The sequence below is a fragment of the Neoarius graeffei genome, chromosome 27 (assembly GCF_027579695.1).
Source record: "Neoarius graeffei isolate fNeoGra1 chromosome 27, fNeoGra1.pri, whole genome shotgun sequence".
Classification (NCBI taxonomy): domain Eukaryota; kingdom Metazoa; phylum Chordata; class Actinopteri; order Siluriformes; family Ariidae; genus Neoarius; species Neoarius graeffei.
Genome location: NC_083595.1, coordinates 30,140,042 through 30,167,866, shown reverse-complemented (window position 1 = coordinate 30,167,866; position 27,825 = coordinate 30,140,042). Strand labels below are relative to the sequence as shown.

General features: G+C 42.3%; 1 protein-coding gene across 2 annotated transcripts in view; it reads right to left on the bottom strand.

Annotated features, from left to right (window-relative positions):
- The window catches only part of myo1ea (myosin IEa), a 117,480-nt gene that overhangs the window by 51,155 nt on the left and 38,500 nt on the right, over positions 1–27,825 (bottom strand). For both annotated transcript variants that reach the window (XM_060911924.1, XM_060911925.1), the window contains exons 5-14: positions 24,950–25,037; positions 22,470–22,559; positions 21,310–21,441; positions 20,750–20,884; positions 18,725–18,857; positions 16,353–16,549; positions 16,189–16,269; positions 14,233–14,319; positions 13,987–14,070; positions 13,025–13,192 (exon numbers count right to left, since the gene is read on the bottom strand). In XM_060911924.1, coding sequence (XP_060767907.1) covers positions 13,025–13,192; positions 13,987–14,070; positions 14,233–14,319; positions 16,189–16,269; positions 16,353–16,549; positions 18,725–18,857; positions 20,750–20,884; positions 21,310–21,441; positions 22,470–22,559; positions 24,950–25,037 — 1,195 coding nt within the window. The remainder of the gene's footprint in view (positions 1–13,024; positions 13,193–13,986; positions 14,071–14,232; positions 14,320–16,188; positions 16,270–16,352; positions 16,550–18,724; positions 18,858–20,749; positions 20,885–21,309; positions 21,442–22,469; positions 22,560–24,949; positions 25,038–27,825) is intronic.

Genomic DNA, 27,825 nt, shown 5'->3' with positions numbered 1-27,825 from the left:
CACTAAACCACACTCAGTCACATACTGCAAGTTCCTCTAGTATAGGAGCTAGCAGAACACAAGTTTCCAATAAGTACACACGTAGGCAATTTGAGTTAGCACTATAGTATTCATACTAATCACAATGACGAGCAAAAAGCCCCTTCCTGCTGCAAACTGACAAATAAAGTCTGCATTTGTTCCATAAACAAAAATCTTTTCTAACCAGGAAGTTAAATTCAGGTTCAGCAATCTCCCGACTTTTTACCCAACTCCTCAAACCTCCTTACTCTCAAGACAGCATTGAAAACAACTGCTGTGAGGAAAATGAGCAGAAACAATTGATCAGCATATTCCTGTTTCGATTGAAACTACAACAGGTCAGTGATAAAACTACTTATAAAGAACCTGTCTGCTTGTGTTAATGTGCAAAAGCTTGCTACTTGCTGAGAAAGCCATAAGCAAGCTCATGAATACCCTTACAAAAATTCAAGGGTGCTTCTAGTATACTTCTTTAAAAAAAAAAAAAAGTATGCTTTCAGTTTACTTTTTATTTACTTAGAGATATACTTAATAAAAAGTTACACATAAGTATACTTGGCTTATACTGAAAAGTATATAGAAAAGTCTAAGCTTATACTTAAACTTTTGATCCATCCATCCATCCATCCATCCATTATCTGTAGCCGCTTATCCTGTGCAGGGTCGCGAACAAACTGGAGCCTATCCCAGCTGACTACGGGCAAAAGGCAGGGTACACCCTGGACAAGTCGCCAGGTCATCGCAGGGCTGACATAGACACACAAACAACCATTCACACTCACATTCACACCTACGGTCAGTTTAGAGTCACCAGTTAACCTAACCTGCATGTCTTTGGACTGTGGGGGAAACTGGAGCACCTAGAGGAAACCCACGCGGACATGGGGAGAACATGCAAACTCCGCACAGAAAGGCCCTCGTCGGCCACTGGGCTCGAACCCGGACCTTCCTGCTGTGAGGCGACAGTGCTAACCACTACACCACCATGCTGCCTACTTTTGATCAAGATATACTTAAAAAAAAAAAAAAAAAGTGTAATAAATTATTAAAATATTTGTGCCTTTTGTTTAAGTGTACTTGTCCTGTAGTTGTGCTTCAGCATTGTTGACTCTTAGGTATGTCTGTGGTTCCATATAAAGTTTTTTTTTAATTTCTCCTGAGTGGGATAATTAATTTTTATTTATTTATTTTTCTTTCAAGCTTGGATGTCAATTTCAGTTGTTACTGCCATGTTTTTTTTTTTTTTAAAGATATTTTTTTTTTGGGCTTTTTGCACCTTTATTGGATAGGACAGTGTAGAGACAGGAAAAGAGCGGGAGAGAGAGAGACGGGAAGGGATCGGGAAATGACCTCGGGCCGGAATCGAACCCGGGTCGCCCGCATTCATGGTATGGCGCCTTAACCACCTGAGCCACGACGCCCCCACTGCCATGTTTTTATACTTTGGCATTTAATACAATGTTTTAAATTTTGATTTTTAAAGAAAATGAATACGTTCTTAATCCTGAGTATCTGTTATTTTGTGAATTCGTACCTTTATAACTTCATTGTAACTTAAGGTACAAAAACACTTAAGTTGTCTGCTGGTAGTGTGCATGAGGTACAGTGGTGCTTGAAAGTTTGTGAACCCTTTAGAATTTTCTATATTTCTGCATAAATATGACCTAAAACATCATCAGATTTTCACACAAGTCCTAAAAGTAGATAAAGAGAACCCAGTTAAACAAATGAGACAAAAATATTATACTTGGCCATTTATTTATTGAGGAAAATGATCCAATATTACATATGTGTGTGGCAAAAGTATGTGAACCTCTAGGATTAGCAGTTAATTTGAAGGTGAAATTAGAGTCAGGTGTTTTCAATGTGATGACAATCAGGTGTGAGGGGCACCCTGTTTTATTGAAAGAACAGGGATCGATCAAAATCTGATCTTCACAACACGTTTGTGGAAGTGTATCATGGCACGAACAAAGGAGATTTCTGAGGACCTCAGAAAAAGCATTGTTGATGCTCATCAGGCTGGAAAAGGTTACAAAACCATCTCTAAAGAGTTTGGACTCCACCAATCCACAGTCAGACAGATTGTGTACAAATAGAGGACATTCAAGACCATTGTTACCCTCCCTAGAAGTGGTCAACCAACAAAGATTACTCCAAGAGCAAGGCATGTAATAGTTGGTGAGGTCACAAAGGACCCCAGGGTAACTTCTAAGTAACTGAAGGCCTCTCTCACATTGGCTAATGTTAATGTTCATGAGTCCACCATCAGGAAAATATTGAACAACAATGGTGTGCATGGCAGGGTTGCAAGGAGAAAGACACTGCTCTCCAAAAAGGACATTGCTGCTCGTCTGCAGTTTGCTAAAGATCACATGGACAAGCCAGAAGGCTATTGGAAAAAAATGTTTTGTGGACGGATGAGACCAAAATAGAATGTAGCGTGTGTAACCCACTCCTGGTTTATACACTAATAATCTAGGTTCATAAGGAGCTAAGGGAAAGGACTGTAATAACCACACAGGAAAGCACACGGATGACAAGGTAAGTTGCAACTGGTATGTTTTAGTATAGTAAACTAAGATACAGGATACAGATGAATGACAATAAAATAAAATGGGCCCTTCAAAGTAATTAGTCTGGTCTGTCAAAAAAAAAAAAAGTCAATAAAGTCTGTGTGTACTGTGGTCACTGTCACAGTAAAGTGTCTTTCAAATCCATCCTCTGAAGATTTATTATTCAAGTGTCCAGTGTTCTCATGAATGTTCCTGGGATATGAGTGAATGTATGTAAATGTATGACAGTCCTGGTGACTGGCACCACCCTACCACCAGGTGGAATATTCAAGAGAATCAGTTCTGAGCTCCAATCAGGATCACGCTGGGAGGCTCGCCATCAATTTGAATGGATCTCCTGCAGAACTCTCACTCCATCCATAAGACCTGACCGAGATCGACTGAGGAAAAAAAACAAGACTTTCCCCCTCTGGACCCTCTTCAGGTAATTCGCTAATTTTCCATACAGATTCACTGGTAACTATGAGTTTTAGCAACCATAAACATAACAATTTTCTTCTCTTCTCCTCGTTTCTTTCACACACACACCGGATCATGTCGTGACCTGTCTATCACGCTCAGACGGAGGCGGAGCATAGAAATAGCACACCTAGATCTGCATAACACCACCTCCAACCCATTTTCTCTTCACTGGGTTACACCCTCCCCTTCTAAATTGACATGAGTCCCTTCATGTTCTTCTTTTCAGAAGGATTGTTACTTTCAAATATCTCAACTAAAACCCTATTAAATCCTTCCACTAAACTTTGGGCAAAGAAAATCAAGGGATTTCCAAGTTGTGGGTAAGTGAACTTCCCAGGTGGTCTCTTTGAGCGTTCTGATCTACGTACAGTGTCCATAATTTGTTCACTAATAGCACCATCTGTTTTTTCTATAGGAACATGGCCATTAGTGGCAACTGACTGGTTATGATCTGTCTGAAGAGTGTCGGCTAAGTCACATGACCTTGGCAAAGGGGTATCTTCTGCCCCTGCAATAGTCTGCTCTTAAGAACTGCTTGAAGTGGTTAACTGTTTCTGCTCTCTCTCAATTAGTTGTCCATCCCTTTCTATTTCTGATATGGATGTATGAGGTGAGCTTTGAAGTTCAGTCATATCATTTTGTATCTCCATCTGATCAATGTGTTTTTCTGTCTCAGCACAGAGGCTGTTTTTAGGTTCCTGCTCCATTGGGTTATTTTCCACAGGCTCAGAGTTGGTTCGAGTCAAATCAGGCAAGTTTCCCGTCAGGTTTGTATTTTCTTTTTCCACAGGTTCAGAGGTCGACACATCTATGGTTGAAGGTTCAGGTAAGTTCATGGGTAGGTTTCCTGATTCCATTTCAGGTATACTTTCCAAAATCAGGCGAGGGTTTTGCTTGAGGACCTATTTTGCTTCCAGTTTCTATCTCCTTCCCAGGCAAAACCATACGGACAGGCTCAAGGACCCTTGCCTCTGTCTCAATCATTTCAACTGGATAAAATAACAGACTGTTATCTTCCTCTTCTGAGTCCTGAGGTCTCTCCTCAGATTGGATGGGAGTTCGTCTCGTTCTAGGCCTAGTAGTGGGTCTGGTTTTTCCAGGCTCTTCCTCTACTTCAGAGAGGAATCCACATGGGAGTAATAGATCCCAGTGCAGCGTGCGTGTTGGGCCATCCTGACCTTCAGGACATACCGTATAAACAGACAAGTCTCCTGATCTCTGCTGCACCACATAAACAGTGGGCTCCCACCGGTCAGCGAGTTTGTGCTTACTGTGGAAACGGAGATTACGCACCAGAACTCTATCTCCAGACTTGATTCTCTCACCCTCATGTCAAACCTTTGTTTGTTCTTGTCAGCTAGTTTCTTTGCATTTGTCATAGCTAGTTGGTAGCTAGCTGTCAAGTAAGACTTCAAGTTTTTTACATATTGTGAGTGCGAAATGACTGAGCTGTCTCTGACTGGTAGCCCGAAAGCAATGTCAATGGGCAGCCTAGGCTGTCGCCCAAACATAAGCTCGTAGGGTGAGAACCCAGTTACTTCTTTCCTTGTACAGTTATATGCATGAGCGAGCAGCTTCACATACTCACGCCACTTTGTCTTCTCCTTTTCCTTTAGAGTACCCAGCATGCTCAGCAGCGTGCGGTTAAACCGCTCCACTGGGTTCCCTCTGGGATGGTATGGACTTGTCCTGGTTTTCTTTATACCTACTACGGCACAAAGCTCTTTGATGATCAGAGACTCAAAGTCACGGCCTTGGTCACTATGGAGATGCTCTGGGAATCCATAATGGACAAGAAACTGCTCCCACAGACATCGAGCGACTGTGATGGCCTTCTGGTCTTTGGTAGGTATAGCGATGGCATATTTAGTGAAATGGTCTGTAATGACCAGGACATCCTTGGTGTTATGACTGTCTGGTTCCAGGGACAGAAAGTCCATACAGACAAGTTCCATGGGTCGGCTGGTTTTGATACTGACCAAAGGTGCAGCTCTTTCTGGTTGGCTTTTCCTTTTGACACATCTTTCACAGGTTTTGACCTTTGATTCAACATCAGATGACATTCTAGGCCAATAAAACCTAGATCTGGCCAGCTCCAGAGTGCGCTCCATCCCAACATGACCCATTTCATTGTGAAGACTAGTGAGCACAGATGACTTCAACACCTGTGGGAGAACAAGTTGATACACTGGTCTGTTGTCACATTGTAGCCTCCTGTATAGCAGACCATCTTTGAGTTCAAAACGACTCATCTCTCTCAGCATTAACCGGAACTCAAGTGACTCAGACTTTTGACAGGCAGGTGTTGGCTCTCCTGACTGAATCAACTTTATGATACCACTGATGTCGGGGTCTGCTTGCTGTAGTCTGGCCAACTCTGTGTCACTGTACTTGGGAAGCGTGGAAAGCCCGTTGAAGGAGTCCTCCTCTCCAAATGCAGCTGGGATAGCGTCTGGATGAATAGCGAGTGACTCAATTAAACAAGGGGGCAGTGATGGTTCGCCCTGTTCCACAATGTGATACTGACAAGTTGCCTTGACTACATCCACAGGAGCCAGGTGGTGTGAGGTAAACTCACGAATCCATAAACTTTCCTCTTGAGAGCAACTGTCATTGGTCAACTCTCCATGTGGCCTTCTCGACAAGCCATCCGCTTCCTGATTCTGTTTTCCAGCACGATATTTGATATCAAATGAGAAAGTGGACAAGGCAGCTAACCAGCGGTAGCTAGTGGCATCTAGTTTGGCGGTGGCGAGTATGTACCTGAGGGGGTTGTTGTCGGTTACTACTGTGAAGGTGTTTCCATACAAGTAGTCATGGAATTTTTCAGTGATAGCCCACTTTAAAGCGAGAAATTCCAGCTTATGGGCTGGATATCAAGCTTCACTGCATGACCAACCTCTGCTTGCATAAGCAATAACACGACTCTTCCCATCCTGCAACTGGTACAATGCTGCTCCAAGACCAGTTGTACTTGCATCCGTATGAAGGACATATGGTAACTGAGGATTAACGAACCCTAGGACTGGGGATGAGGTAAGCTTACCAATGATTTCCTCGAAAGCCTTTTCACAAGCTGGTGTCCATCTTTCCCCAAATTGCTCCTTGGGATTGTAGTATTTGGCGTCAGCTTTGATTACTTTGGTCCCTTTACGTGTCGGCGGGTAACCTGCAGTGAGATTGGTTAAGGGCTTCACAATCTTCGCATAGTCTTGTACAAATCTCCTGTAATAACCGGAGAAGCCAAGAAAAGACTTCAACTCCAATGTTTGAGGTCTCGGCCAGGTCTTAAGAGCTTTGACCTTTTCTGGGTCAGTTTCAACTCTGCTTCTTGACACAATGTGCCCCAAGTAGCGCACTGAGGTTTGAAAAAAATGGCATTTCTCAGGTGAGAGCTTGAGGCCATTTTCTCTCAGTCGATTCAAGACATTGGTCAATCAAGTTTCATGTTCTTCCAAGGATTTGGAAAAGACAATCAAATCATCAAGGAGAACGAGTACTTCCCGCAGGTGTATGTCGCCCATGCACTTCTCCATTAAGCGCTGGAATGTGGATGGTGCATTCGTTATTCCTTGTGGCATTCGATTCCACTCCCAAAATCCCAAAGGACAAACAAAAGCTGTTTTTGGTTTGTCACTCTCCTCCATCTCAATCTGATAATACCCAGATTTCAGATCCATTACAGAAAACCACTGAGCCCCACTGAGTGCAGAAAAAGATTCCTCCAGGTTAGGTAATGCATATGCATCCTTGATGGTTTGAAGGTTTAATTTCCTGTAATCCACACACAGTCTGATGTCACCATTCTTTTTCTTGGCAATCACAATAGGTGACGAGAAGGGGGACTCGGATTCCCTGATGACCCCTGCATCAAAGAGGGATTGGAGATGGCGTCGCACAGCAGCGTAGTCTTGTGGATGTATGGGGCAGGGCCGCTGTTTGAAAGGCGTCTCATCCTTTAATCTGATGCGATGTTTTACTTTTGTTGCATGACCGAAATCAAGCTCATGATGAGAAAAGACATCAGAATAGGAGTTCAATATTTTTGTTATTCGAGTCTTCCACTCCAAGGGGAGTGGAGAATCTCCAAAATCGAACTGGAGGCTCTCAGGCGTGTTCCATGGCTGTGAAACTGTATGGTTAGCAGACTGTTGCTGTCCTGAGCAGCTAACTGTTTGTGGTTGACATGAATGACTAACTTCTTGTTGCTGATTACTAGTGGTGTCCTGGGCTTGTATGATTTCTTGAGGAATACTGAGCTCAGCAATAACACAGTTAGTTGGTAGGGTAACATCATGGCTAGTTTCATTTCTTAACACAACAGGGATCTTGTATGGAGATCGCGTTGGAATGGAAATCAGACAACCATCGGTGAAGATTCCACCAGGTAAGGATGAAAAGGTAGGTTGTTCCAGTAGTGCCCATTTCTCATTGTTCAAACTACTGACATTAACAAAACCTTCTTGAACAACTTTCTGACCAGCAGGAATAACATCTGCCTCTTGGCCTCGCAGTTTGACAAAACCAAGTTGACCATCTGAGTTTTGGTTGTGTCTGAGCTATAAGGTTTTTAAAACCTGTTGGTAGCCACAGTATGATTTAGCCTGTAAGGAACTGTCATCACAAAATTGCTCATAGAGCGGATCAAGGGTGTTAGTTCCAATCAGTACCAGTATGTCACTATTGGAACGGACATCTGGTACTATCAAAGCTAGAGTTTGAACTTCCAGTTCAGAAGCAATAAACTCTCTTGGAAATTGCACATGTAGCTGCACATAGCCTGTATATGGAACTGATTGGCCATTTGCTCCCTCTATTTCTAGTATGTCGCTCACTGGATGGATAGTGTGGTCTGACAGGTGCAAATTGTAAAAGGACTGAGACACAGTTGTAACTTGGGATCCTGTGTCAAGCAGTGAGTGGCAGGCAATTCCGTTAACTTTAACGTTAGCAGTGCTTTTACTTCCTACAAGACCTTTAGGCAGCTTTCTGGTTTGTGCTGTTCTGTGTTCTTTTAGTGATGTAGTGATTTGTATTTTATGTTCAGTGTTGGGACTTCTGACTTCACCTGTTCCCATTTGTCCCTCAATAGGAACATCTCCTAGTTTAAAGGGGAAGTATCACTAGAGGAGTTTTTCTTGTCCCAAGCCTGTTGCCGTTCTTTCAGCTCTTTTCTCTTAGCATCAACCAGCTGCGGATTCGGAGGATTGCTACAGCTGATGACAATATGACCATCCTCCCCACACTGAAAACAATACCATGGTCTGGGCCTTGATGACGGGGGCTGGCCTGGTGACTGCTTCTGAGGCGTAGGTCGGTTTCCATTTGTCTTAGGGTTTTGAGTCTTAACTATTTTAGATTTCACAGATTTTTCTCTCTTTGCACCTGAGAAAGCTGAAATCTGGGCTTGGAGACTGGCTATCTGTTTCTTAATCTGCTCCACAGCTGCTGATACACTGTTATCCTGGATTTGCACATCATAATCATTTAACTCACTGATGCATGCAGCTTGTGCATTAGCTTGAACTTTGGGCTTGATGATTCCTAAATGCTGCTTCATTCGATTTGCCTTAGCTGCTTGCTTATCTTCTTCGGTACGCAACAACAGCAAAAGTTCTGAGAAACTTGGTGGATTATTCTGCTTTTGTTCCAGTTGGAGTGTTGCAATCAACGAGTTGTTCCAGCAACCTCTGCAGAATTGTTTGAGTAGCTGCTTGTCTGCGTCACTTGCACATACAGTTTTCTTTCTCACAGCTGCATTCAAGGATGACTGTAGCCTATGAAGATAGCCAGACGACTTCTCTCCTGCATTCTGGTGAGTATTAAGAAATTTAGCAAGCAATTAATCTCCATCTTCAATGGTTGCATACGCTGAGTCAAGCAAATCCAGATAGGCTTATGGAGAAGCCTGGGGACCCAAAGGCTTCACTATGTTAGCTGCGGGAGGTAAGAGGCTGTCAACGATTCGTCTTACCAACTGTGATTGGGAAACAGTGGGATCTGTCAAGTAGAAATCGACACTGGTTCTCCAGGTGTCATAGTCAACTTCATAGTTGGGACATGGGACTCTGCCTGAAAAAGACCTCAGTTTAGCAGGTGAGTGAAATTGAGATGCAATGTCTGTGCTTTTCACAATATGTTCCACTACTACACGTTGTACATCCGGAGTACTGAGATGCTCAGGGAACAAGCTGAAGTTATGGGTGCTCTCCCCTTGTACAGGTGAAAATAGTGGTACAGCTGATTCAATCTGAAGTGGAGTTTCAGCAGTGGTAAGTTTTGACTCTTGAACTTGTGTGAGATTGGGCGAAGTTATGGCAGTTGTAGAAGGGGTCGTTAACTCCTCACTCACTGGTTGGTTAGTGTTCTCAATAGTTTCTGTTATTCTAGTTAGCTCCTCTCGTAAAATGTCCTCAAAGGACTTTCCACTCAGTTTGGCTATGTTTTTAAGCTCAGATAGGAATGTATGAGTGACCCTAGTGCCTGCTTTACCGCTGTAGACACTAGACAGGGTTCGCACATGATGAATGATCTTAGGGTCCGCAGAACTGGGCCTATCTAATGGTAATATGGCTGCAAGTGTCTGTACTGCTTCACCTGATTCAAACTCAACAATAGCCTGTTTGTGAAATTCAGACTCAGGGTTATCAATACGAACTATCCTTGTAATTAACCCATACTGCTTTAGGTAATCAGCAATCTCCTCATCTGCAGAGGTGTGAGACAGCCCACTAATGATGAGGGAGTTTGGTACTTGGATATTCTCTGTTTCAACAATCTCCATTTTTTAAAGTATATCACTCAAAACCTCTATTTAAATCTGACGTTTAGATTTTTTTTTCCAAAAAACATATGCAACAAAATACTGCAAATTCAAATCAAATTGTTGATCTGTGACTCAAGTTACAGGTGACCTTCATGTGTGATTTCAGTCTGTCCACAAAGCTCCTGGCTGGCTCGCCAAGTTGTAGCGTGTGTAACCCACTCCTGGTTTATACACTAATAATCTAGGTTCATAAGGAGCTAAGGGAAAGGACTGTAATAACCACACAGGAAAGCACACAGATGACAAGGTAAGTTGCAACTGGTATGTTTTAGTATAGTGAACTAAGATACAGGATACAGATGAATGACAATAAAATAAAATGGGCCCTTCAAAGTAATTAGTCTGGTCTGTCAAAAAAAAAAAAGTCAATAAAGTCTGTGTGTACTGTGGTCACTGTCACAGTAAAGTGTCTTTCAAATCCATCCTCTGAAGATTTATTATTCAAGTGTCCAGTGTTCTCATGAATGTTCCTGGGATATGAGTGAATGTATGTAAATGTATGACAGTCCTGGCGACTAGCACCACCCTACCACCAGGTGGAATATTCAAGAGAATCAGTTCTGAGCTCCAATCAGGATCACGCTGGGAGGCTCGCCATCAATTTGAATGGATCTCCTGCAGAACTCTCACTCCATCCATAAGACCTGACCGAGATCGACTGAGGAAAAAAAACAAGACTTCCCCCCCGGACCCTCTTCAGGTAATTCGCTAATTTTCCATACAGATTCATTGGTAACTATGAGTTTTAGCAACCATAAACATAACAATTTTCTTCTCTTCTCCTCGTTTCTTTCACACACACACACACACACACACACACATCGGATCATGTCGTGACCTGTCTATCACGCTCAGACGGAGGCGGAGCATAGAAATAGCACACCTAGATCTGCATAACACCACCTCCAACCCATTTTCTTTTCACTGGGTTACAAGAATTTTTTGGGTTTAAATGAGAAGCAATATGTTTGGAGAAAGGAAAACACTGCATTCCAGCATAAGAACCTTATCCCATCTGTGAAACATAGTGGTGGTAGTATCATGGTTTGGGCCTGTTTTGCTGCATCTGGGCCAGGATGGCTTGCCATCATTGATGATGGAACAATGAATTCTGAATTATACCAGTGAATTCTAAAGGAAAATGTCAGGGCATCTGTCCATGAACTGAATCTCAGGAGAAGGCGGGTCATGCAGCAAGACAACAACCCCAAGCACACAAGTTGTTCTACCAAAGAATGGTTAAAGAAGAATAAAGTTAATGTTTTGGAATGGCCAAGTCAAAGTCCTGACCTTAATCCAATCGAAATGTTGTGGAAGGACCTGAAGCGAGCAGTTCATGTGATGAAACCCACCAACATCCCAGAGTTGAAGCTGTTCTGTACGGAGGAATGGGCTAAAATTCCTCCAAGCCGGTGTGCAGGACTCATCAACAGTTACCGCAAACGTTTAGTTGCAGTTATTGCTGCACAAGGGGGTCACACCAGATACTGAAAGCAAAGGTTCACATACTTTTGCCACTCACAGACATGTAATATTGGATCATTTTCCTCAATAAATAAATGACCAAGTGTAATATTTTTGTCTCATTTGTTTAACTGGGTTCTATTTATCTACTTTTAGGACTTGTGTGAAAATCTGATGATGTTTTAGGTCATATTTATGCAGAAATATAGAAAATTCTAAAGGGTTCACAAACTTTCAAGCACCACTGTAAGGGTTAGGGCTAGAAAACTAATAGTATACCGAGAAGGGTAATTGCAGTATACGTCAAAACTAAAATGTGGACTAGATGTATATAACCAGTAACTAATAGTATATTTCCAATATGCTACAAAGTATACTTTTATAAACTAAAAAGTGGACTAGAAGTGTGTAATGAGTAAACCAATAGTATATTTCCAGTATACTACAAAGTATACTTTAATAAACTAAAAAGTGGACTAGAAGTATAAAACAAGTAAACTCATAGTATATTTCCAGTATACTATGAAGTATGCTTTTGTAAACTAAAGAGTGGACTACAAGTATAGAACTAGTAAACTATTAGTATACAAGTTTACTTGCGGTATACTTGCAGTATAAAATAAAACATACTAGTTGTATACTCAAAGTTTACTTCTCTCAGACATAAAGTATATTTTTTATAAACTAAAAGTGGGCCGATTTAGTCCCAAGAAGTATTAGATTAGTTTACTCGCAAGTATACTGTAAGTGCATTGATATCAGTATACTTGATACACAAAAGTATACTTAAGGAAATATACTTTACTTAACTTAATAAAATGAACTTGAAGTATACTTCTTTTTGATAGGGGTAGTAATGAATATAGAGGATCAGGTGTAATGAATATTAATGACTAGTAGGATGTCGGTGAAAATGAGCTACGAGTTGGAGAGCCAACAATTTATTATTAAAAATAGGCTGTAGCTCATACAGGCCAAGACACCCATAAAATCGTCAACATGACAGATGGCGCCACCATCTTGACAACTTTTTATGCACACCCACTTAAGGAACATTGTATGTGAGTTGGATTGAAATCCAATCAATCAAATAAATCAATCAATCACTCTTGTAGGAGTAGCTATTTTTGTAAATTGTGGACGGACAACGCGTGATCGCATAAGCTTATCCAGGCTGGCCTGTGGCCACATGAGCTAAAAATACATCTAAGATTTTCATGCAATAACAAACAAAATTCCCAAAAAATAATAAGCTATATGAAAGATTTAGGCCCTGATCACACAACAGCTCGCGATAGGTTTGCGAATACTTGGCGATGAAAAATTGATAGCATCACCACCAATCATGCGATGCACGGCGAATGTTCTCCAAGCTTCGGGAGTTGTTTTTTGGTGTGTCTCCACCTCGTGAGTGGCTAAAAACATCATGAAAAATTTCAATACATGCATTGAAATCTGGTGGAGATGTTCCTGTCGGCAAACTAAGCCGGGTTTGGGAATAGTTCCCTAAGCTCGGGGGAAGAATCGCCATCAAAACACCTCATTTTCATCGATAACCCATTGCACAACATTGCGAGCTGGAGTTTGACCAAAGCCTTAGATCTTGAAGATGTTTAACATTTAACTGGCAGTGTACTGTATGTCCATGAAGACAAACAGATATCAGTGCTCTGACCTTCCCCGCATAGTGGTGGATTATAAAGCCTTGATTCCAGCTGTTGAAATGCTCATGGCTGTTGATCTGCATGCGCAGTTTCTGCAGCATCGTCTGATCAGCTCCCTCCCCCTTTGCATGCATCGTAGCACATACATCGTCCACGATGCACATTATGCCTGGGGGATTCTAGGAAAGACAACACAGAAGACATTTTATGCAAGAGAATCAGACAGTCACTGCCCAATTACTCACAAATTGCAAGTATAAAAACAATGGAAGAGCAACTTATGATCAGGATGACGAGAAAGCTTAACTGGGTGGGAAGGGTGGGATTACTCTGCCCTGGTTAATCAGAGTGACACAGAATAGGTCAGTTCGTGCTCTCCTTCAAGCGTGTTCACTTGCCCTATGACACTGATATTTTCAATATGCTGGGAGTTTACTTAGGGTTCAACCCGAGATGCCAAAGAACAGTGAATTATAGTAATCTAAGGGTAATAGTATGAAAAAATAAACCAAGGTTTCAGCAACAAAGTCAGAGCTAGGCTTCATCATTTGGAAAATATGTAGCATGATGCACTTCCATAGAATCTGTGAGTAAACAGGTTTTCCTACTTTTTTCCTAAGAAAAAAAAGCAACTCAGATGAACATGTCTGGGCTCCCAAAACATCTTTCACTCAAAGACAGGAGCTTCTTCTTGAGGTCTGTTCTCATATTGCTGCAATTTGTCAAGATCTTCCCTTATAATGGAAATGACAGATCTCTCTGTGCTCCAGACAATCCGAATTAGAAGGCATATTAGCTTGTCTCATGGTATCTAGCCACCATGGAAAAAGACGGGAAGCTTGTGCCACTAGATATTCCTCAATTTGGCACTGTTGAGTTTTATTGCATGTGTTTAAAAAAAAAAAGACAGAGCTCATATCCTGTCTGTGGAAAGCAGCCAAATAAAACCCAAATTCAGCCTCTTGGCACTTACTTTACTCTCAATGAGGTCGCAGACTATCTTGTTGTTGAAGTACTCAATGGGAGTCCATCGGATTCCTTCTTGTACATACTCCTCCTAGGAGTGGGAAAGAGAGAAAAAAAATAAAAATGAAACAAAATATGGGAAGACAAAATAGATTGGCATGTCTTGGAAAAGATGTTTTAAAAAAAAAAAAGTCAATTCATTCATAACCTGGCATGTCCTTATGAATGAAATATAGAACACTGATGTTCGTACCTGCTCTGCTTTCAGTGTAAGCTCAATGAAGATCTGCTGCAGTTTCTCATTCACAAAGTTGATGCAGAACTGTTCAAATCCATTTTTCTAAAAATACAGAATACAAGAACAATAAAGCCAAAATTCTTTTACTTAGAAATACAGTATATATATCATCTGTAGCCGCTTATCCTGTACAGGGTCGCAGGCGAGCTGGAGCCTATCCCAGCTGACTATGGGTGAGAGGCGGGGTGCACCCTGGACAAGTTGCCAGGTCATCGCAGGGCTGACACATAGAGACAAACAACCATTCACACTCACATTCACACCTACGGTCAATTTAGAGCCACCAATTAGCCTAACCTGCGTGTCTTTGGACTGTGGGGGAAACTGGAACACTTGGATGGGGTTTACATTAGACCGTATCAGCGGATCATCAGATTAACGTTTTTAAAACGATTAGCGTGCACACAGCAACGCCAATACACGATTCGCGTGCACACAGCAATGCCAATACACTGATACGCTCGGCTCCGCAGGCATCCTGCGCTCCAAATCACTCCGCCCTGAACAGCGAGTGCCCTCTGGAGGGTGCGCACTCCGGCCCTGCGCAGCTCACAGAGCGCGCGAGTGAAGCACACGAGCAGTGATTCGGGACTGAGCCGCTGTGTGTGTGATCTCAGTGCATATCGGGCATGCGCGTCACTTACCACTTGCAAGTGGAAGGATGGCAAGCCTAAAGACAATCATAACTACACAATGGGCAGTATTTGCATCAGTATTTGCAGTATTTTCATACTTTTATACTCTTTAATGAAAGGTGATACAAGGCGGAAGTCCGGCCGTTTTTCAGCAGTCGCGTCACATGACCAACGCCAGCAAATCAGGAAGGTGGATGTCACAGTGACGTTCTCCAATGACGACACCAGGTAGAGCTCAGCACAGCGTATCCGCGTATTCTCAATGTTTACACAGCACCGGACCAGACACGATCTGGATTGAATACGTGGACCCTGGCGGATTCCCGTTTCCCGGCATTTCCAGGCGTTTTAATGTAAACGGATAGTGCATCCGCGAAGAAAACGAGACAAATACGGTCTAATGTAAACTTGGCCTTGGAGGAAACCCATGCGGACACGGGGAGAACATGCAAACTCTGCACAGAAAGGCCCTCGTCGGCCTCTGGGCTCAAACCCAGGACCTTCTTGCTGTGAGGTGACAGTGCTAACCACTACACCACTGTGCCACCCCTATATATAATATTATATATCAATCAATCAATATCTTCCACTTTCACATTTATCACATGGTACAAGTTCACCAATGTGTGTATATGTGGAATCTGACGAGGAAGTAATGTCACCCTGTAACCATCTGGTATGAAGACAATAAAACGAGTCTTTTTTGTAATCAAAGAAGATCAAGTTCACTAAGACTATTATCAGTATGAAAGAAAAACCTAAATCTATCCAGGCAATTAAAATTACCCCTCCATCATAACCCTGGAAGCATGCATCTTAAGATTTATCATCATCTTCATCATCTGTAGGGGCACCAGTGATGACATTTTAACAGTCCATCATTGATGTATCTAGGGCATTTAAACTTGACGGAGCCCATCCCTCTCCAAGCTTGATCAAGGGACAATTTAGAGTAGCCAGTTAGCTTAGCTTGCACGTCTTTGGACTGTGGGGGAAACCGGAGCACCCGGAGGAAACCCACGCGGACACGGGGAGAACATGCAAACTCCACACAGAAAGGCCCCCGTTGGCCGTGAGGTTCGAACCCAGAACCTTCTTTTTGTGAGGCGACAGTGATAAGCACTGTGCCGCCCCCTTAATATTTATACCAATCATTCAATCAGAACTTGAAATATTTAAATTTTGAAATGGAACAAATTACCTGAAACTGACAATATTCAGCATTTTATTTTACCTGAATTTGACATGAAGGAAACAAACACTAACATTAAACTACCTGGAAAATCTCAAATCCATAGATGTCCAGAACCCCAATATTCTCCTCCTGATGGTCCTTTACCATGGCTTTATTGATTGACTGCGAAGGGAAAAGAATAATTTTACTTAAATGCTTGTTAATCAGTAGAGTAATAACCAAGAATACGAGACAAATGCACATACCTCTACCAGGTAGTCAAAGACACGAGCATGCAGAGCTTTAGACAGTGCATCACGTGTGAAACACGCCTGCTCCACATTCAGGGTCACATCTATCGACTCAGATTTACCTCCCCATCTGCCATCCATCTTGCGGCTGGTGAGTTTCTCTTTTAGCCGTTCCTGGTTGATGCCCAGCAGGAAAGCAGGAAATGCCAAGACTAAGCAGAGGAAAATGATATAGTGAGGAGGAAAATAAATATGTTTCTCCAAGAAGGACAATAACAGTGAAAATAAGAGTGCACTAGAAGACAGTCTGAAAATCTGATGCCGACTTGCCCCGATTTCATGATCTTATACACAAAGCCCTTTTACGGGAAAAGCACAATTCTCCAGAGAACAAAGTGGAATGAAGATTTAAACAGATGACTCACGGTCAGTGTTCTTATTAAACCACATCAAAAGCTAAGAGAGGATACTGAGGCACGGGTGAGGCATGAGGCAACGTTTTGAACCTGCCGCCTACGTAGCCTACATGCTAAATCAGCCTTCCCTGTTAACTCTAATGCACAGACACACTCCATTAATGGTGGAGACCTCGCAGGAAATGAGGGTGTGGTCAAAATGCACAAGTGAGCAGAGCAAAGGGGAAAACTCCAGCTCCTCCATCTGCCTCCCAGAAGACCTGGGACTGATTGTGTGTGAGTCATCCATCTAAGAACTTTAACAATATCAAGTGGAGTTTAAAAATTCATGACCAGTAGCTTGGTACAGAATAAAACCTTTTGTTTGTACACCTCAATCAAAACAAACAGATTCAGAATTTGAGTAAAATTTGCATTTAATTGACTGAAGTACAATTAGTATCAACAACATGTAACATGCATTTCAACTTAGCCTTTCAACAAACTTCTAACTCTAATGCCGCTTTTCCACTACCAACGCGGCTGAGTCGGGCTGAGCCGTGCCGTGCTGAGTCGAGCTGAGTGGGGCTGTTGGAGTTGCATTTCGACTACAACCGCGCTGAACCGTGCTGGCTGGAAGTGGGTGGACACATTGGGTGGAGGTAGCGAAAGTGGGTGGATGTCACGTGATGTCGTTAGGCGGTGCAAACAGTGACATCAGTGACATTTTAAGCGGTAGTCTCACAACCCGGAGAGTAAACAATAAACATGGAGGACATGGAGTCGTTAGTGTTGCTGGTCTTGGTGCTGTGGCTTGTTGTCGCCGACAACGCCAACAGATACTGGCAAGAGCGTATAGATGAGGCGAGGCGCATAAGGCTTCATAATTCTCGTAATTCTCCTTCTTCCGGGTTTACGGTGTTTATAGATCCCAGCGTGCTTGCGAGGCGTGTGTGGGCGTGTGAGGACACTCCTCCTCACCAATCAGTGCACAGGGGAGTGTCTCCTCACGCCCCTAGCCTCACTCAGCTCGGTTTGGCTCGCTTCAGCCCCACTCCAAAACAGTGCGAGTTTTGGGGGCTGAGCAGGGCTGAAGCGAGCTGAGTCGTGCTGTTCTTAGATAGTCGAAACGCGAGCCGTGTCGGGCTGAAGTGAGCTGAAGTGAGCTGAAAAAGGGTAGTGGAAAAGGGCCATAAGTTAGATATAAATAGCTCATTTGAAATCTGCCACTGAAATAAAATTCATTCGGCCTGACAAAAACTGTACACACACACAGTGTTTAGGGTGATGGAGTTTTAATCACATGTCATTTGCACGCATTCTGAGGCGTGATTTTTGTCACCAACACGTGCTGCTATGCTACTTATCCATGATCTGTTTTTACATCAGCTCGACTAAATATGTGAAAGCCATTGGCAGCAGACAGGAAGTGGATTTACGCCGAACAGGAAACGCAGCAATGCTGTGTCTGCTCCCGGCACAGCAGAGCTTTGTGCGAAAATCATTATGCCTCTCATGAAAGGATAGCAAGATGGATTAAAAGGGTGGAGGGAGGGATGAAGCAAACTGACGAGTACAGGGTGGGGACAGGGAGAACTGGAAGGGTAGGCTGGCGCAACAGGAAGTTATGTTTTTTTTGTTTGGTTTTTTTTGGGTGTAATTTTAGAGAGTGTGATGTAATTCAGTCAGACCCCTGAACCTTGAAGAATGCTTCATTTTCTGGGTTAATTCAGCATGGCTGAGCCTGCTTGGCTCCAAGCTCCTTTAAACACAACAAACATTCAGCATAGGGAGATAGAGGGAAAAAACTAACCAAAGAGGAAAAAAAAGGAAACGAAAACAGACAGACAGAGTGAAAATGTGTTTCTCGTGACCCTCCAAAGAGCAACCAAGGACAGTGGAGAGAGCCTGCGGGGGGAACCCACACCCCATGCAAAGAAATATGGCTTCACACATCCAAAAAGAGTAGATGACCGTCAACCGTCTACTCACACTCCTCACTCTCCACAGCGGCGTAGTTCCCAGACTCTCTGAAGCTGATGTTCCCTAGGTGAAGAATTCCAGCTACAATCTGCAGGACCATGGCATGGTCCTCACCCGAGATGCCAATGACATCCATAGCGTGCTAGAGAAAGGGTGAAAGAGAAAGGAGGGGTTCCATGAACAGCGTGCAATGTGTAGCTGCCACTGCCATTTCCCAGCCCATGTCCTCTAATTACTCCTGCTGTGGCTTTAGTTGTAAATAAAAACAGGTGTTCGCTCCGAAGTACAACCCCGATTCCAAAAAAGTTGGGATAAAGTACAAATTGTAAATAAAAACGGAATGCAACGATGTGGAAGTTTCAAAATTCCATATTTTATTCAGAATAGAACATAGATGACATATCAAATGTTTAAACTGAGAAAATGTATCATTTCAAGAGAAAAATTAGGTGATTTTAAATTTCATGACAACAACACATCTCAAAAAAATTGGGACAAGGCCATGTTTACCACTGTGAGACATCCCCTTTTCTCTTTACAACAGTCTGTAAACGTCTGGGGACTGAGGAGACAAGTTGCTCAAGTTTAGGGATAGGAATGTTAACCCATTCTTGTCTAATGTAGGATTCTAGTTGCTCAACTGTCTTAGGTCTTTTTTGTTGTATCTTCCGTTTTATGATGCGCCAAATGTTTTCTGTGGGTGAAAGATCTGGACTGCAGGCTGGCCAGTTCAGTACCCAGACCCTTCTTCTACGCAGCCATGATGCTGTAATTGATGCAGTATGTGGTTTGGCATTGTCATGTTGGAAAATGCAAGGTCTTCCCTGAAAGAGACGTCGTCTGGATGGGAGCATATGTTGCTCTAGAACCTGGATATACCTTTCAGCATTGATGGTGTCTTTCCAGATGTGTAAGCTGCCCATGCCACATGCACTAATGCAACCCCATACCATCAGAGATGCAGGCTTCTGAACTGAGCGCTGATAACAACTTGGGTCGTCCTTCTCCTCTTTAGTCCGAATGACACGGCGTCCCTGATTTCCATAAAGAACTTCACATTTTGATTCGTCTGACCACAGAACAGTTTTCCACTTTGCCACAGTCCATTTTAAATGAGCCTTGGCCCAGAGAAGACGTCTGCGCTTCTGGATCATGTTTAGATACGGCTTCTTCTTTGAACTATAGAATTTTAGCTGGCAACAGCGGATGGCACGGTGAATTGTGTTCACAGATAATGTTCTCTGGAAATATTCCTGAGCCCATTTTGTGATTTCCAATATAGAAGCATGCCTGTATGTGATGCAGTGCCGTCTAAGGGCCCGAAGATCACGGGCACCCAGTATGGTTTTCCGGCCTTGACCCTTACGCACAGAGATTCTTCCAGATTCTCTGAATCTTTTGATGATATTATGCATTGTAGATGATGATATGTTCAAACTCTTTGCAATTTTACACTGTCGAACTCCTTTCTGATATTGCTCCACTATTTGTCGGCACAGAATTAGGGGGATTGGTGATCCTCTTCCCATCTTTACTTCTGAGAGCCGCTGCCACTCCAAGATGCTCTTTTTATACCCAGTCATGTTAATGACCTATTGCCAATTGACCTAATGAGTTGCAATTTGGTCCTCCAGCTGTTCCTTTTTTGTACCTTTAACTTTTCCAGCCTCTTATTGCCCCTGTCCCAACTTTTTGAGATGTGTTGCTGTCATGAAATTTCAAATGAGCCAATATTTGGCATGAAATTTCAAAATGTCTCACTTTCGACATTTGATATGTTGTCTATGTTCTATTGTGAATACAATATCAGTTTTTGAGATTTGTAAATTATTGCATTCCGTTTTTATTTACAATTTGTACTTTGTCCCAACTTTTTTGGAATCGGGGTTGTAGAAACAGAACACTTGCAAGAAAGAATCAAAAGGTCTAAAAAATCAAGCGCGTTCCTGTAACTAATTAATTTTCCGTAAGAAATGGATGAACATAAAAATAGAAAAAAATGAGACGCCAATATCAAATAAAAGTTCCACTCACCCGAGTTTCCTGAAAATCACTTTTGTCGTTGATGTCATCCACTTTGTAGGATCCTGACTGGTTGAGGTAAGAGTAGTAATCCAGGTTGGTGATTCCCAGACTGCTTTTCTGTTCCGCGTTGGCCCCTTCGATCAACTACGTCACAAAAGTGAACATTCAGGACGTTTATTTTCCAGGATTTAGTCTATAAAATTATCTACATACCCAGCGTATGAATGTGCCCTGGCATTACTGCTAGACTTGAAACAAGAATTCATATATCGTAATACAAATCTTATATTACAAATAAACGACAAAACTATGCTGTGCTTCCATCACAGAGCACACTGCAGGCTCAGTCTGGTAATTGTATCCCTTCTAATCCAAGAAAAAGAGCCAGCAGAGATGTGTGGAAGCTCCATTATAGCAAAGCCAGACAGTCTTGTTTCTCATCCAAAGAGTTCATGCAGTAAACAGAACAGAGCCGGGTTTTTCCTTTTCCTCAGTTCCTCCACTGCTAATCTTTCCCTTGTCCTCCCCAGAAGAGAGATAAACAGAGTTCCCCAAGCTCTGATTCTCACCTGGTAGAAGATGTGAAAGCTTCTTTCTCCAGGGTTCCTTGTGACCACGCGAGATTTTTCCAACAGGAAGTTGGAGATTTTCCCGCCATCTGGTTCACCGCCGGAGCTGAACTGAATCTCAAAGTATTTACCCTGCCAGAAGAAACGTGCAGTGTTGAACAGTGTTTAAACACACATATCCTCACACACACACACACACACACACACACACACACACACACACACACACACACACACACACACACACACACACCTGCAGCCCATTGTCTTATGTACTCAGACCTGAAGAAAAAAAGCCACAGTCAGGTAGAGCAAGGGTGTGATGAGAGTCCCAGCAGCACTAAAGCTCCTGAACTCACTAAAATACTATACATCCTCTAACGCCGTCCTCAACATGCCTGTTAGACCTCTAATCTAAAAACGTGTCATGTCCAATTCATTCCCCTTTACTGCAAAAGTAAATTCGAACCCAGGAAAAAAATAATAATACTGACACCAAGGAGTCTCAGAGATGCCTTGAAATGAAATGAAGACGTGAGGAGCTTCAGAAGTGGCAAAGTGATTGTTTCTTTTTATAAACAAATAAAAGTTTGGATTAAAGCTTTCCTGGAAGTAGTGAAGATCTTGACACAGTTTAGAGCTAGACAGCCTGGGATGGATCTTCCAGGTTTTAACTCAAGCTAATAATCACTTTACTCTTATTCCAATACAAACAAGTCTCAAACAGCCAACACGTCCCTCTTCCCAACAACTAAAAGGAACATAGAAATAGTGATTCATTTCGACTGAGATCACAATAGCTAGATGTAATTTTCCCCTGTACGCTGTGATATATGGTCATGCTCATATATCAGCCTGGCCTCCGAAAGCCTAACCTGGATCCACCCTACCCTCTTTCTTTTCTCTGTTTCCAGCCATTGACTTCACCTGGCCCTGTTTCACACTCATAATGCAGCCAGAAAGCGACAGGAGAGGGTAAGAATAGGACTCCCTTTCTCTTGCTCTTTTTCTCTGTCTTTCTATTTTAATTGGATGTTCCTTCTGTTTTCTTTAGTCCCCATAAAGCTCTGGAAGCCTCTTGGCTTAGATTCGGTAAACCACATGACTTTAGGAGCACTCTCTTTTATCCATAAAGCTATGGCAGAAGGTAGAGCGCTTACGAATCGGCTCGAGTTGTTGTTCCTCAGTGTCTTGGCATTTCCAAAGGCTTCCAGGAGAGGGTTGGACTGCAGAATGATGTCTTTGACATGCTATGGAGAAAGAGAGTAGCAATGGTGATGATGAGGTACACTGACAACTATATGTCTGCAACACAGTTTGCATGTCACAGGACACACACACATACTGTACTTGTCTTGGCTGGGTTGCATTATCTGCTCCAAACCATCTGCAGATCAGGAGCACATGCCTTTTAAATCAGCAAGCCGATCAAGAAACATATCTTTTATTTTACACAGATGTTGTCTGGTAGCATTTCTGGGGAGCCCATAAAATCAACTGCTGTCATTTGTGAAGAAAACTTGAGTGGAATTCAGAAGGCAGTCCAGCAGTAGGGACTAACATACTCCAGAATATCCAACAGATCAAGGATGGTCATTTTAATCAATTATAACAGTGTTTTATTTGCATACGTAAAGAGAGATGCACAAATAATCGGCACAGGATCGAGATTGATTGCTTGGAAGGCAATTACTGTACATGCTATTTAGTAAGTGTATTAGAATACTTTGATTAGATCATGCAAATTTTCCTTTATGGTCATGAGTAAAGTATTGCTATAATCCATTAACTTTAGATCAGAGAGAGATCAGCTCATGCTATAAAATGTTTAGGGTGTAGTGCATCACTGGGAGTCAAATAACAAAACAGAAAAAGGAAGGAAGCCATGAAACCATGACATACTGTAATATCAGGGAATGCACAAAGGCAAGAGCACAATAAGCTGGAAGAAATAAAAGCACATTAGACCGTTAATTCAATACACTGTTTAGTTCAAGGACAAAACACTTTAAGGGTGTGCTAAATACCATATCAACCAAAAATACCAGAAAATCCTGTCACCCATTTATTTCCATTGAAATAATCGAGTGTAGAAGCACACACGCACACCAAGCATCACACTCTCCAAAACACATCAGGTCAGCAGAACCTACAATGGTGACCTCAGTAAATGCTGCAGAGTGGCACGATACTGCGCACTCCCGAGAGCTGTAAAAATCACAGAAGCTTTTTCAAGGTTTTACAACTGCATCTGTTTGAGGAAGTGAATTTGGTCAAGTGCAAAAACTGTGTGCACTTTGAGCTAAATGCACACTAAATCAATTCCACCAAACAGCTGCAGTCATAAAAAGTTGAAAAGGTGACATATTACACCCCTTTTCCACAAGCTGACTCAATTCCTTGAGGTCGTAATGAAACGTCTGTGACATGCTTCGGTCAAACCACCACAAGGATAAAGCACCACAGCTCCATTCTGCCCCTGTCTAAACAGGCCTGGTCAAAACGGCTGAGTTGAGTGCCTGTTCCTTTAAATGATAATGAGCCACTGCTCATCCTGCCCCCCTCTTCCACCGACCAATCAAGCAGCACTTTCCTCATGAATATTTAATTACAAAAGGCAGTTCTCAATCCGTGAGTGAAGATATTCAGAGGAGGAGGCGGGATCATTCTAATGAGCTCTGCTTGTGACAGACAAATCTGAACGGCTTGTTGAAGCTCATGTTTTCTGAAATAGGCAGCACAAAAGAAACTGACTGTTGCCCCTTTTCCACCAAAGCAGTTCCAGGGCTGGTTCGGAGCCAGTGCTTAGTTTGGAACCGGGTTTTCTGTTTCCACTGACAAAGAACTGGCTCTGGGGACAGAAAAAACGGTTCCAGGCTAGCACCAACTCTCTGCTGGGCCAGAGGAAAGAACCGCTTACGTCAGCGGGGGGGCGGGGTTGTTAAGACCAACAACAATAACAAGACCGCGAAAGATCACCATTTTTAAGCGACGAGAAGCAGCAGCTGTACAAACGCGAAGTCATCCATTATTATTGTTGTTGTTGCTGCTGCTTCTTCCGTGTTGTTTTTGCTTCGATATTCGCGCCAAGGTTTATGCAAACGTAGCGACGCAACTGATGTATACAGCGACGTAACTGACGTATACAACGACATAATGATGTGGCTTCGCTTCGCACCGCAAGCTATGGAAAAGCAACTGGTTCTCAGCTGGCTCACAAGTTGAACGAGTTGTGAACCAGCACCAGCACTGGCCCTGAACCAGCCCTGGAACTGATTTGGTGGAAAAGGGGTATGTGTGTATTATTTCAGCGTTTGTTGGTTGGTTGGTTGGTTGGTTGGTTGGTTGGTTGGGACTCCAGATACCCAAATGCACGTGCACAAGCACTGAAAAAGTGAGTTTTTCAGAATGTGTCCACTTTAATAATAAAACATCTTTTACAAAACAGGAGGAGCTGAAAATTTTCAGCTCAATTGTTGTTTAAAAAAAAGAAAAAGATATAATAAAAATATATGGATGACTGAAGGCGGCTCAACATTAAAAGTACAGGTTTTTGGTGTCCTAGTCTGTTGAAAACAATTTTCCGCCTTCACCTGATTTTTCAGGTCGCGGTCAGTATAGACGGACACGTTTTACTCACCTGTACTCTCGGTCCTCCTCCTGACACTCTTGAGACGTAGCTCATAATGTATTTGGCTGCGACGGTCTTCCCGGCACCACTCTCACCACTACGACACACAGACAGAGCAGTCAAAACTGGAGTCTACACATACCAGGCCCACAGAGTGCTGCGTCATCAGAAAACTCAGAAAGCTAAGTACATTCTCAGCATCCATCAGCATAGCTGACCGCTGTTCCACAAATAAACACTTGACTATTTTCATTACCATGGACACACTATTTTAGGGAGGCAGACACAAGAACAGGGAACACACGGAGTCTGAGGTCAATAAAAACTCTGACACACTCTGACCAAGCAATTTAAGATGCTTTTTGAACGCTTATGGATGACACGGTAGTGCAGTGGGAAGGACTGCAGCCTTACAGCTCCAGGATCCCTGGTTTGATCCTGAACTCGAGTCACTTTCTGTGTGTTTCTCATGTTCTTTCCAGAAATTAATAGAATTCTGTAATGACTTTTAAATATCATTATTTTTACTTATTCAGGATTGACCTTTGTTTACTGTCAGTGTGGTAGAATTGTGACTGTGTGCAGTATTGCTAATTAAACAGTTATTCCACGAAATCAAGTCGTACATGAGCTGATAGCCGACGAGGCGCATAGCACCGAGTTATTCCACGAGATTAAGTGGAATAACTTTTATTCTTTCCACATTCGTTGGATTTTGAGAAATAGAGCATTTTTAATTTTTGCAAATTCGATAAATAAAAACATTATACAAAACATCCGACAAAATCATTTCCGCTTTGAAAGTAAACAAAATCGGTGAAGTAGCAATTTGTGAAAAATGCTATAATAATCATGCTTAAAAAAAAAAAGATATGTTCTTACAATCAAATACAGGGTGTTTCAAAAAAAATTTGGTATCATTTCGCAATCTTATAACTTTGCCAATTCTTGTTCAATTGACCTCAAATTTTAACCGCATGTGTGGAAACAGGTCAAAATTTTATGTTTAATGTTTTTTGTTGGGCGGCACGGTGGTGTAGTGGTTAGCGCTGTCGCCTCACGGCAAGAAGGTCCGGGTTCGAGCCCCGTGGCCGGCGAGGGCCTTTCTGTGTGGAGTTTGCATGTTCTCCCCGTGTCCGCGTGGGTTTCCTCCGGGTGCTCCGGTTTCCCCCACAGTCCAAAGACATGCAGCTTAGGTTAACTGGTGGCTCTAAATTGACCGTAGGTGTGAATGTGAGTGTGAATGGTTGTCTGTGTCTATGTGTCAGCCCTGTGATGACCTGGTGACTTGTCCAGGGTGTACCCCGCCTTTCGCCCGTAGTCAGCTGGGATAGGCTCCAGCTTGCCTGCGACCCTGTAGAACAGGATAAAGCGGCTAGAGATGATGAGATGAGATGTTTTTTGTTTTTATCTATCTCTTTAGGTATAGAAATGCCATTCACTGGAAAAGAAAAGGCGTTTTGTGTGTTAGAGTATGCTCAAACACAGTCGAACAAGACTGTGCAGCGTGCATTTATGAGAGAATTCTCTAAAAAAAAAATGCACTGTTAACAGAAAAGACTGTTACCAAAGACATGTTGCAGCGTGTTTGGCAGGAGTTGGACTACCGACTTGACGTGTATCTGTATCTCAGGCGGTGCGAATATTGAAAATCTGTGAAATCGTTAATGGAATCCACATACCTTTTGAATTTCTTGTTCAAATTTTGAGGAATAAATCTTATATTGCTCAACATTAAGCCTGTTCAGGTTCATTTGCCTAGACTACGTAGTTCCTGGGATATTTACATCTCAAATAATATCAACCTTTTTGAAACACCCTGTACTTTTATTCCATATTTTGTTGCATTTTTTTGTATTTTTTGGGGTTTCGTTTTCGAGTAGAGTTTTTATTTCGGCCTCGGTTGGTTCAGCAAAACGCTCCGCCATTTTGTTTTTCTCTACTCACGGTATATAAGCTGATAACCTAGTAGTAGAGTAGCCAATCAGAGCACGTGATTGCTCATATCCAGTAAATGTGGATAGAATAATGTGTGTTATACGTATTTACTACATAAATGACGCATGAGCAAAACCCTCATTATGTCAGAATTTTAGTTGAAATTTCTTCACAGCAATGAGTTCAGAAGTTATTAGGCAATGTTGACATTTCACATGGAAGTTTGATTATTGGTCAATGCGTAATTACAGTGTCATTCTACTTAAACAGAACTTTTCCTTAGTAATTTCCCAACAGATCTGCGGGACGTTCATATTCTTACCAACTCCGTCACTGTCATGATGCCATTAGATTGTTTGTATAAAATAGTTGACAGTTGTAGGTTAGGTAACTAAAAAAAAAATTTTTTTTTGCTTCCATCATTATATTTGTGGCTAGCAAGTCTTCTCACAAATTTAACCACTTGACGATGAGCACATGACTGTTCGTCTTTCCATTTTGAAAATATAAATAAAATTTTTTCCATCTGAACGCACCACTAAATATGTATGTGTCAGTGTATGTAGACTGTTAATCCCTGTACTGATCTATTCTTAACTTCAGTTACTTTATGAGTCTGCAAAACTTTTGATGTAATTTTAAGAGTAATCGTAAAGTTTATGGAACTAACAGAACAACTACTATCACCTGATTTCCTACACCAGGAAGACAGCTTCCTGTGAGCGTTCCTCATTTTCTTTCTTCCCAACAACATGAGTAGTTTACTTTAATTAGTGCACCATAAACCAAGATAATCAGCTTGAGCCTGTTTTGGTCACACTGGTTTTGACTGCTGCTTTGAGTTTGGCACAGCCGCACACATTCAGAAGAGCAGAATCAGGTGTGATTTTATGCATTTCATTAGTAATTCGGTTTGTACAGCCGATGCAGCTATGAGCCACTGGAGA